This window comes from Carassius carassius, chromosome 15 (genome assembly GCF_963082965.1).
Source record: "Carassius carassius chromosome 15, fCarCar2.1, whole genome shotgun sequence".
NCBI lineage: Eukaryota > Metazoa > Chordata > Actinopteri > Cypriniformes > Cyprinidae > Carassius > Carassius carassius.
In genome coordinates this window covers 10,499,487-10,512,656 of record NC_081769.1, presented here as the reverse complement: position 1 = coordinate 10,512,656, position 13,170 = coordinate 10,499,487, and the positions used below count along the sequence as shown (strand labels likewise).

Below are 13,170 nucleotides of genomic sequence, written 5' to 3'. Positions count from 1 at the left end.
GGGAGAGAGAGCAAGACAGAGTCGTGTTGTTTGAAGACGGTGAGCGTGCGGCCAGGGCTCTCTCTCTCTCTGTCTCTCTCTCGCTCTCTCTCTCTATGATGGTTAAGCTGTGCAATTAATCTGCGAATCACATTCGTCAAGGGCCGGGGAGCAGCTGGCCCGTACAGTTGGATCAACTACGACAACCTACATCGCACATCCTGCGATGTGACTATCATGGATTCGTACATCGTGATATCGATGCTTAAACGACACATCGTGCAGCCCTACTTGGGAGATATCATCAGGAAACATGGTGTTAGCTTTCATGGTGTTATGCTGATGATACTCAGCTCTATATTTTTTATATATAATTTAAAATAATCTATAATTTCTTACTGCTAAATTCTAAAAAAAACAGAGGTGTTAATTATAGGACCTAAAAACTCTGTATGTAATAAACTAGAACACTGTCTAAGACTTGATGGCTGCTCTGTCAATTCTTCGTCATCAGTTAGGAACCTAGGTGTGCTATTTGATCGCAATCTTTCCTTAGAAAGCCACGTTTCTAGCATTTGTAAAACTGCATTTTTCCATCTCAAAAATATATCTAAATTACAGCCTATGCTCTGATTGAACTTCAGTGAACTTATAACATACATACAGTCGGCATCTAGTCATAGTTGGGGGCAGAGTTGGCGTGGGGGAAAACATCGAACATCGTGTGTATTTGAATGACAAAAATGCACATATTGAGCGCTCCTTCCCAGAGACACGAAGAACAATTGTAGTGTCTTTTAACTTTAATATTCACATACACATATCCATGTTGCCATTTTAACAGCGTTTATGCCAAGAGCAAAGAGAAAGAAATCGAAGAGAAGAGTACTTGGCCATGCGCGAACGCATGGGACAAAGTCTAAGCACATACACGCTTACTTTAAGCGAAGAGGAAAGATTCGCGGTTGCACTGAACACGTTTTAAATGCAGGCATACTCTCTGAGTTTGCCCAGAGAAAATTTTTACAAAAGCAATGTGTATTCTAGCTCACGTGTTATATTAATGTACTTTCGCGCTACAATAATGCTCTCTCTACATTTGACAGGGAAATAACGCCATAGGCAGTTTGATAGCCGAAATATAATCGGCCGCCTAATAAAAATATTAATAGTTATTATTATTATTATTATTATTTAATACATTATAGCAGAATGAGTCTAATATCATCTTGACTATCGACAGAGACATCTGCTATCGTCGATACACAATGCTATCGTCTATCGGTGCAACGTTGGCGTCTCCTGGCATGACCAGACAAAACCAATAAAACCCATTACAAACTTGCCATTTGTTGCATCCAGTGGGGACATAATTACTGATTATAATGACTTATATGGTGTTTTTACACGTTGCATTGCATATCAACGTGTAAACATAAAACCATGTCTGCATTTGTGATAAGAGAAACAACAAACAACAAGCGCTACTCTGCAATGCTTAAAACTCTTTTGAAGGCCAAACAAAGTACTGTAGGTTCTCCACAACATGACAGCAGCAACAATACTACAGAAAGGGTTACTACTATACTACTATAAAAATGTTAATTATTAATCTGTATTAATGTTAGTTATAAAAATATAGAATTTGTCATTCTTTCTAAATGTGATGTATATAGGCTACTGTGACTACAAATAAACAGAAACAGACTCAACTGAATAAGCAGGCTATGTTCATAATGATTTATTTCTGTGTGACTAATTTTCAATCCTGATAAATTAATTTATTATCATCAATGTATCACTTATTATAGTAAAACATTGATACTTTTGGATTTAAATATTTAACAATATTTATTTTTGTGATCATGCTAATTCCTTTGACTTATTTCTTATTAGTTTTCTGATAACTTCTCTTTGTTGGTATAATGATGGGTTTGCATGATGTTGTTCCTGAGAGGCATGTAAATGGGTGGGTTTTAGTGAAGTGCAGTGGAGCTTCTGGCCCTACGGTGGAATCACAGCGCTATTTTGGCCTCGGTGCAACAGGTCTGAAAAAAAAGAACTGAAAACTTTGGGTCCAAAAAATCCTTCTTTTAGACTGCATTTGAAAACTACGCTAGCTACTGGCTATATGCAAGCCCTGTTTCACAGGCAACCTGGAAAATAGTCCACTTGGACTAGGTCAGCTATTTATAAATGCTGTTGAGAAGAAGATGTCTCTAGACTGTGTGACCAAGTGCGCTGGTCCGTTCTTGTTCTTAATACTTCCAGCCCTTTAATGCAAATTTAGCTCAGATTAATACAAAAACCTGCACATTTTGGCCTTAACTAAACAATTGCCCTTGTACAAATGGCAAGCACCTTGTTCTCTGTGCATTTGGCCATTCAGAAAAGGTCTAACCTCAGATAACTGCAAAAGTATTTTGTGCTAACCACCTTTTATACTATATTGCTATATTTGTCAAACTAAGTGAACTACAAAGTTATTTTTAGTAAAGCATTAACCCATCATTGTATAGGACCTAACCCTGCTTGAAAGCAGGGTTGGACAGAAGCCCACCAAAGTGTTTCGATGCATATATGCGTGTTTCCATCTGTCTGAAAGAGGTGTTTTAAGGTTTTTAGTACTAAACAATCTTTGGAGCCTTCATGTTCACTCTACTGGCCACAGTAGCTATGGTGGGACTTATTGGGAGTGATGAGCATGTCAAGGATTTTGGCAGACAGCATAAAGACCTCCTCTGGAGATGGCCATTGTGCAAGTGAATCATTGCCACTCACAGAAATGTTCTGTGCACCTTGAGCAATAATGAGATGAAAAGCATTGCACCAATAACCAGCATGAGGAATACTACACAAACCTCAGCAATTTATTCTTAAATATTAGAGTTTTTATATTTTTTACTACATACACTGGATTTGATGAAAGTAGCCAAAAGATTTTCTTTTTAGGGTGTAAGCAAAATAAAATTAATACTGTAACAAATATAAGCAAATCTAAAGAACCAGATATTAACTGTGTCAGCTAGCTACAGAAGCTTTTATCTTGGGATGAGCAAATGTTCAACTAAAATTAGGCAAAACTGGGTCAAGTATAGTTACTTTCAAAATATATCCTAGAACATCCCCACTGTCTGATATAAAAATAAATGAATAAATAATAATAATAATAATAATCAATTTTCTATATATAAAGGTCTGATTTCCTGCAAAGTGATTAATCTTTTTCAGACTTAACCGAAACAACCTCACAGATGGCATTACATATTCTTGAACAAGGACTTCAAGACATTTAAAACTGAAACCAAACAATTATGCAGCAGGCTAAAATAAATGGCACATGAATTAGATTAAACATCTCTTTTACCAATGCTAATAGCTAAAAGGAGATTAATTTGAACACCATGCAAAAATATTAATGTAGCTCAACCAAATACATTTTAGCAATAACAGTGTCTTACCTGGGTGATTGGGTAACTCAAGCTTGGGTTCACATTTTTGAAGAGAACATTCTGAAAATACAAAGAATGACAGAAAGAGATAGGGGTTAGATAAAGTGCTGAACATTCTCAATCAAGTCTTAGAGATGAAGAGGATTCCTGACACTTTGAGGTAAAGTTTTAAATTGGCATTTAAATTGGCATTTGAATTGGCGTTTTACATCATGAAACATACAGTATGGCCTAACACAGATCTCAGAACTAAAGAACGATTCATGTTACATAAATTTGACAGAAAAAGAGTAATGATCAGAAGCATAGCTAAATTTAACACTCAAAGTTTGCTTTAAATCTATTTTGATTGGAATAATCTGACTGAAACTATCTGACATATAAAGTCATGTGCAGTACAAGTATCTGCATCTACATCACAGTGGATGCTTTCAGCACAGCAAGTGCATATTATGCAGTATATTGTCATTTCCTCATCATGACTAAAACATTAAACAAGCTGTAAAAATCTGATTATCAGATTAAATTTAAAATAAGGGTATATTTAAAATTATTATTATTATTGGCTTGAGCAAAATTTTCTCCAATTAACATTTTTCAGACAAACATGTTTTGTTATTATTTATTGGAATTTTATTTTAAGTGGTAATCATTTATAGATTACTCATGTCCTCATCACATTCCACTCCATTACATGATGATGAACTGCCTTTAACTATCATTTTGCATTATTGACACACTGTTTTCCTAATGAATGTTGTTCAGTTGCTTTGACGCAATGTATTTTGTTTAAAGCGCTATATAAATAAAGGTGACTTGACTTGACTTGACTTACTCTTTGTTGCATCACTTTACCTAACAATAACATAGTTTTTAAAGAAGTGACATCATTTTTGGTGGAGGAAAAACAGTGCAAGCATAGAAAAGTAGCAATTTGACTAATTCTATGATTTATTTCTTGTTTTAGTTTGTTTGCATAGAAAATATTTCATCATGTCTGATAAATTTACAGAGATCCATATAACACCAAATTTTCAGAAGATGTTTAAAACTTCAAGTTGACACCTTCACGCTAACTTCAGCTCTGCATTTCAATCCTGTTATCATCCTTTATTGGTTAAAATTAAGTTAAGCATTCACGAATAAATAAGGTTTAACCATTGCAAGTGTTTTTCCAGTTAAAACACTCCAGCATGTGTGTGCTTCAGCCTGTGGTTTGCTTTTAGAATGCTCTCTGGCCTATTGAGTATTCCGCTGAAACTGTGATATGATCTTATTTTAAAAGAGTCGACCCCCAATACTGCTAAGACGAAATCCTCCCTCGTTACACTGAGGACTGACACTCACTGATAAGACCTCAGTCACTCGCTGCCCTTCCTCACTGACACTGCATTAGAACTCTTGGCCTTTACCCTAACCTCAATATTACATGGCAAATGTCAGTGCTGATCTGGGAGTATCTGCTGGAAAATATACAAGGTCTTGATCAGATAAGGGTTATATGGCAGTGGCAAGACCTAGTGGTCTCTTATCAAGAGTAAAGACCCCATGGCAGGAATAAATGATTTACCTCAACAGGATTTTAGGTGAATGCACCTGCTACAGTAGCTTTTCCTGATGTGTATCTTGTGCAAACACACACCACACAATGTTACACAGCACATTTTCAGGCATCAATTAATTTGAGGTAAAATGAATAGTGAACTCAAAAATTAGATTCTGACATATAATTGACTAATTTATATGTAATTAACTCACCCATGGACTGTGGAACACAAATGTGCCATGTTTTCATGTGCAAGCGCAAATACAAAGCACATTTGTACAAGTGTCTATAACAATTGCATAGAATATTTTAATGGTATTTTTGTTTAGCTCCTTTTATGTTATATGGATGAAAGAATATCAGATTTGAAATTACATATGAGTGATGTAAATTCTCACAATAGAAAAGCAAAATTATTGATACAAAAGTGAAGTGAAGTGACATTCGGCCAAGTATGGTGACCCATACTCAGAATTTGTGCTCTGCATTTAACCCATACGAAATGCACACACACAGAGCAGTGAACACACACACACACTGTGAACACACACCCGAAGCAGTGGGCAGCCATTTATGCTGCAGCGCCCGGGGAGCAGTTGGGGGTTCGGTGCCTTGCTCAAGGGCACCTCAGTCGTGGTATTGAGGGTGGTGAGAGAACTGTACATGCACTCCCCCCACCCACAATTCCTGCCGGCCCGGGACTCGAACCCACACCCCTTCGATTGGGAGTCCGATTCTCTAACCACCAGGCCACGACTTCCCCTAGTTATATAAACAAAATATACAAAATATACAAAATATAAACGTGTAAACATATGTAGGGAAATATTTACTTTTCTTGTTAATTCATATTGTTACATAAACAGTAATTCATATTGTTACATAAACAGTATTTTACGGTAAAATTACACAAAATGAAAAGCTAAACTATTTACTTTACTTTAGCGTAGATAGATACATTATATGGGAGCTTGTTTCCACCACTGAATAAAAAATAAAAAAGGTAATTGCGACTTTTTTCAAGTTATTGCAAGTTTACATTTTTTTCCAGAACTGCAAGATATAAACAACTGCGAGTCAGGATATAAACTCACAATACAGATAAAAAATAAATAAATAAATAAATGCAAAAATAAAAATTTGTGAGTTTATAACAATAATTATAACTTTATAATTCATCATGCAATTCAGAGAAATGAGTCATAATTGTGAGATACAAAGTCACAATTACCTTTTTTTATTTTTTATTCAGTGGCAGAAACAGACTTCCATAATATATTATAAATTTATTATTAATACTTGTAATACCTGAAACATCGTCACATTGTTTTTACAGTGAATATTTTGCAATTATATCTACTATTTGATCTTCACTAAAGGTTTATTGAATATTTTCACTGGCCAACACAGCACAAGTGTTTGAATGACTGTGGTTTTGACTTTTGAAAGAAATCAGGAAACTGTTTAACATCTGTGTGTGCTTCACTTCCTCTCCTGGGCAGCCCATTGGGCATCTGCCTTCATTTCAAAATACAACTTTGAGATAAACACATCCATAACATCCTCCCCTCAAACATCTGTTCCTCATTGTAAAATCATTGTTCTCTAAACCCCTTCAAGAGATGGAGAGAGATATGTAAACTTAAATAATCGTCTTCCAATTATAGAAGATGACATAGCAGCATTGTCTATTCATGTACCATAATGCTGTTCTGCATTTACATTGTATCGTAGCCTACTGAAACAGTGACATGAAGAGCAAATTAAGAGATTCTAACCCTTCAAGTACAACTTTGGACAATTACATGATTGTATTTTTTTTAAGTACCTAGGAGTCAGTGATGCGCGGGTCAATGTATTAATAACCTAGCACCCGACCGACGTTTTCAACTAACCCGCCCGCAACTCGCAAAAAAAGGAAAAGAAAATATTGTACCCGACCCGCATGCTGAACCCCATTTTTTAAAAGTAGTAAATGCTCACGATAGCATCATTGGGCCATAGACGTAGGAACTTAATATATTCTAATTTTGTCAAGAATTATAAAAAAAATTGTCAATAAGCTCATAATTTGTTCTAAAATAGTCTAGTCTGGCTATATCTATTTTGATGTTTCTGTTCAGCAGACAGTGAGGCTCGGGTTTGTTCAGAAGTGGAGAGCGCATTTCTCCATATATTACGCTCCACTCGCTCATTCCGTTGGGTCTCGCTCAACCTAGAATGGCCTGCTGGTTCGAAAATATGCAAGGAGACATTTAATTGTTTAGTAATAAACTGCTTTTTTCTGTGTCGCTGCAAAGATTAAGTTGACGATGCGGACTCGCCACGCCAGAGAGAAATACACATTTCATATGGATTACATAATCAGAGAGTAGCCTATTTATTTTGGTTTGAATATTTTAATTTAAAAGTAGACATTTCAAGTTTGTAATATATAGCCTATATTTCTCAAATCTGTGAGGCACAAGCTGAGTTTGGCGCCCTCCAGTTCACATGCAATGCAAGTGATCGTGCTGGAGCCTCATTACATTGTCTGCTATATATTTGCTTCTTATTTATAAAATACGGGCAATTGATTGACATTGATCAAAATTAAGATACAATTTATACAAAACAAAAATCTTTTAAAAAGAGTTTTCTATAAAACAAATCTTAATGAAGTCGTCAAAATCATGTTTTGCCAAAAACAGCGTCTTCACCTTTTCTCTTGCCGCCTCCATCTCTACCTGAAGACTGAGCTTGTGCATCATCTTTGCGCCAGTTATTCAGCCAATAAAGTGTAGGCCTGTGTATTTCAAAATTGTGTCTTGTACTATATAAATAAGAAAGGTTTAATTGGCATCTTTATTTCAAACGACCTGACCGACAGCGACCCGAATATCATTAAAAATATTTTTGGATGACTCGTAACCCGCAGGCACCCGCTCATTTTGGATCAACCCGCGCATCACTGCTAGGATGTACCATGTAAAAACCACAATATGTCAATGATAATCTGATACCATGGTATTGTCACAGTGCATTTTTGTAAAGGATGATTACATGAATGGTACCCAATAACTAAGCTTAGTGATATTTAATGCCTTGCTTCTCTTTATCTCAAAAGTTATTTTCCCAGTTGAATCAATTCTGCATCTGCAGCAACCACATTACAGCACTTGTGTTGAGTAGGTTCAGATAATATTTGATCATTCAGGGCTTCATTATATTACATAATCCAATGCTTTTTTACTTCACAAGCCATAATGGTTATGATCAACCTCACAGGCTGCCGTAAACAAGATTGCAATTCAGTTTAAATAAGTTGGACTCTGGGGTCTGGTTCAGGATACTTGGGCATTTATCATTTTCATGAGATGACACACTCATATGCCCACCTGGAGGGCAAAACAAGGATTTCCTTGCCCACCAATTATTTCTACTAGGTTTGCATTAGGTAGGCTACTAATGTATTATCACAGTAATTTTAAAAGACCAAATTCAGTACACATTACTGATAATGCAGTCTGATAAGCAAATGCGCCCAGAACATGAATGCAATGGGCAAAATTGCACCTGAAGTGTTTTCCATAGATAACCATTATAATATGTAGCTTAATGCTTTAAGACAGTGATAATGTGCTACTTTTGCATTGTTTTTCTATTTAAACATGCTAGACGTACGTTTGTGACCATTGTGCTCATGTCTTTTGCTGTGTCTCACAGATGAGTGTTTTTAAGACAGAGTGTCATCATGGAAGAGAAGGCATTCTGCACTGTGTCTTGTGTTATGGATGCAAAAACATGTTCTGTGTGAATGGGCCTTAAAGGGATACTCCACCGTGTTTTCATATTAAACTATGTTTTTCCCTTACCTAAGACGAGTTGATACATACCTCTCTCGTCTCAGTGCATGCACTCAATCGCTTTGGCTCACGGTGCCACTTTGAAAGCACTTAGCTGAGCCCATTCATTCAATATGGGCCAAGCAGAGAAGCTACCAAACACCTCCACGTTTTCCCTATTTAAATACAGTTACTCGCGTAGTGTAACTCGACCTAGGACGGTAACACAAAACAAAACGTTGCGCTTTTCTAAGCGTGTAAAATGGATAACTATATTGTATAGCAGGGGTCTCCAACCTTTTTGTGAGTGAGGGCTCCCTGAAGGGATAAAATAGTCTTGAGGGCTACTTGTTTGATATAGGCACACACACACGCACACACACACACACACACACAGTTTCAAGTTTTGAAAAATACAACAACAAACAGTAATATTGTTAAATATTATGACTATTGAATATATAATTACCGTATATACCCGAATATAAGACAAGTTTTTGTTGTCCTAAAAATAGGCGTTTTTGTCCTAAAATATGGGGGGTCGTCTTATATTCGCGATATAGACAAAATCACAGGGGGAAAGGGAGAAAGAACAACCGCATAAATATGAAATAGTGCAGGGCCGGCCCTGACCAATTTGCTGCCCTAGGCAAGATTTTACCTGGCGCCCCATGCATCACAGCCCATTTCACCCTGTCATTGTGTTCATGATTTAGCATATATATATATATATATATATATATATATATATATATATATATATATATATATATATATATATACATACATGCACACACACACATTACAGCAGAACTGTTTCCAACACTCATAATAAATCATCATATTAGAATGATTTCTAAAGGATCATGTGATAGACTGGATGTCACATGTGACACTGAAGAATGGAGTAATGATGCTAAAAAATTCAGCTTTTCATCACAGAAATAAATGATAATTTAAAGTATAATAAATTGAAAACAAATTATTTTAAATTGTAAAAATATATCACAATATTAAATTTTTTCTGTATTTTTGATCAAATAAATGCATGCTTGATGAGCAGAAGAAACTTCTTTCAAAAACATTAAAAATAGTAATGTTTCCAAACTTTTGGCCTGTACTGTATCCCCCCAAAACTGCACAACAGTCAAAATCACAGTCTGGGGACTCAGAACTCAGAACAACTGCTAACATTAAGTTTAAGGTAAAAATAACTGCCATGAAATTATAGTATCTTACTCCTATGCAATAAATTGTTATTTCACTACGTCTCTTTACCTCTGTCTTTATCCTCTTCTCTTCTTTTTGGCACTGTATCTATCGCAGACTATGCTCATTTATAATGTGTCATGTAAATTCGGCCTTCCGTCACAATCAGGAAACTTTCACCGTGTCTAGAACTGGCGCGAGCTGCCAGGCCCGTTTCTACGAGCTGTGTGTTAACAAAAGCAGTGCTGTCTACATTGGATGCGGCGTCGGGCACGCTACACAACAAATTACCAACAACTGATCGTGCGCGTTTTTTTTTTTTTTTTGCTTTATTTGGTAGTATTTCGAATTAATGGTTTTTAAATAGTAGCCTATTATAAAAAAAAAAACTCATTCTGGCGCCCCTATGGATGAGTGGCGCCCTTAGCATTTGCCTATACCGCCTATGCCGCGGGCCGGTCCTGAAATAGTGACTGAATTATATAATTTACATACTTGCATGTAAAATTAGAAAAGCAACATAATATCTGTGTTTAACTAAATTAAAACGCTGCTCCTCTGCCGCGCGATACGCAGAGAGAACAGGATAGGTGCGCGCACGAGACGCAGAGCGAGCGAGAGAGAAAGAGAGAGACAGAGAGAGACAGAGAGGTGCGCGCGCGCGAGACGAAGAGCGAGAGAGAGAGAGAGAGAGAGAGAGAGGTGCGCGCACGAGACGCAGAGAGAGAGAGAGATAGAGAGACGTGCAGATTAAAAAAAAAATGAAAGATTACAATTCAGGCTATTTATAGAAGGTGCTCGGCGGGCGACTCAGAGACTCCACGCGGGCACCACGTTGGAGACCACTGTTGTATAGTATAGAATACCATGGCAAGTGCTTGTAAACACTTCGTCTTGGCGCAGTAATATCTTCACTAGAGGGAGCGGGGGCCGGTGAGAGGATTTTTCACGAGTGAAGATATTACTGCGCCAAGACGAAGTGCTTACAAGCACTTGCCATGGTATTCCGCCATACAATATAGTTATCCATTTTACACGCTTAGAAAAGCGCAACGTTTTGTTTTGTGTTACCGTTCTAGGTCGAGTTACACTACGCGAGTAACTGTATTTAAATAGGGAAAACGTGGAGGCGTTTGGTAGCTTCTCTGCTTGGCCCATATTGAATGAATGGGCTAAGCTAAGTGCTTTCAAAGTGTCACCGCGCGCCAAAGCAATTGAGTGCACGCACTGAGACGAGAGAGGTATGTATCAACTCGTCTTAGTTAAGGGGAAAACATAGTTTAATATGAAAACACGGTGGAGTATCCCTTTAAGGATGTTTTGCATTTCAAGTCTCCCTGCCAATCACGTGAATGAAAACTATGAATTTTTGACATGGGAAAGCATTCTGTTAATCCGCTATTGACTCAACAAGTAGTGTGCCTTTGGGGTGGAGCTATCTGTTTTTCCAACCACTGGTAGATGAGGGAAGTTATCTGGAATACAATTTTGCCACAAGTGGCACAGAAATCACACACTTTGGCTTTAAATAATCTTAAAGTACCTTCTGGGTAAATTTATAGGGGAGTGATTACTTTGTCAAGCAGCTATGATCCTCAGCATTTAGCACTACCCACAATCTAACATAAAGTGACCATACAAGGGGAAAATTTTATCTCATTTTTCATATCATGTGATAATCAGATGTGTAATTGTCTCAAATAGCATGTTTCTTTCCAATGTAATTATGTTTTATAGTTGATCAAAGTGAGGCAATGTTAGGAAATAACCCAAGCCACAATCCTCCCTTCACTTTTAGCTAACCTCTAATAACACATAAAAAGACGTAAGTTGAGAATGATTTTAGCAATGACAGATCTCTTTAAGTCAAACACTGCCAGTACAGGATATGAGCAATTTCATTAGGCTGCATTTGGTAAATTGCACAATTATTGATAAAATGATAACTTTCATTTGGGAATCATTTCATCAAGTCAAAAAGTCACTTTAGTATCAGAGGAAGTGAAACAATATCATAAGGTTTGACATCACTTAAATTAAGATCGTCCTTTCCTTTCAAGAATGAGGCCACAACGGATTTTCACACCTCATCTGGATCCTTAACTTTAAAAACAGACAGTTAAATGATTACAAATTTGGAAAGTTGGTGCAACAACACCTTGAGATGTTTTGGATAAAAGGCACAGAGCCACCACAACAGAGAATCAAGTATTCGGAAGTCACAGTTTCTCGCTCTATATTGCAACAGACTTCAAAGGAGGTTTGGCCATACCAATTACAAGACAGAACAGTAAAGAGTTAAAAAGACTAACTCAGCTCAGAGGGGAACATTTTCTATGGAAGTGGTTTGCTGCTGATAGACTCTGAGGGAGGGCTCAGGTTTTGTGTGATCCAGCCTTCAGCTGTTCCAATGCATTAGTCTGCATTAGAAAAGTGATTATGTCAATGTCAGCAAACTTACTGTATAAGAAGCATGACATGTATAAAGAACATGACTATTGGGAACATGACCACAAAATGATTTAGTAACAATACACTTGTTACTGATTTTGTTATTATGACAGAAATAATCTGGATCGGGGTCTTCAAACTAAGGTTGTCAAGCCTTTTAGACCTTTGTGGACAGATATGATGGAACAGGTTACATAATATTAAAAATTAAATGTTTCAATATAGTGTAAACCGCCATTTTAATATGTTAGCATTTATTGTTATGGCAAATGCATTAAAATATTTATTTTTAATGCAAAGAGTCATATACTTAATTAATTTATTTTTTTCTAATTTTACTCATTTTGTATTGCATTCATTCAGTTTGTGTCTTGTTTTTCCCAACAAAACTGGATAAACCAGTGACACCAATATTCTGAAACATCTGTCACACACTCCACTTATGGATGCCTCTAACTGACTGAACAGACCACCATCACTATTCCGTGCTGCTTCTAGCAAGCACTGAGCCATTTTCTTTTCTCAGCATCAAAAGGTACTTCAGAATGCAGGCCAAGGTTAGTGTGCAAGATCTGCAACAGTCCTCAAAACTGAACAAAAGCTCTTTAGGTGGGCGTCTTGCCCCAGAGAGACTCCATTCAATGCTCAGTGACTAAGTAGGTCACTGATGAGACATCCAATTTTCTGGACACACAAAATGTGTTTAACG

General features: G+C 36.8%; 1 protein-coding gene across 7 annotated transcripts in view; it reads right to left on the bottom strand.

Moving 5' to 3' along the window:
* triob (trio Rho guanine nucleotide exchange factor b) overlaps positions 1 to 13,170 on the bottom strand; it is a 181,439-nt gene that overhangs the window by 166,085 nt on the left and 2,184 nt on the right. For all 7 annotated transcript variants that reach the window (XR_009437662.1, XM_059567335.1, XM_059567334.1 and 4 more), the window contains exon 2: positions 3,441 to 3,491. Coding sequence is in view for 6 of the 7 variants with exons in the window: in XM_059567335.1 (XP_059423318.1) it covers positions 3,441 to 3,491 (51 nt within the window). In the remaining variant the exon portion in view is untranslated. The remainder of the gene's footprint in view (positions 1 to 3,440; positions 3,492 to 13,170) is intronic.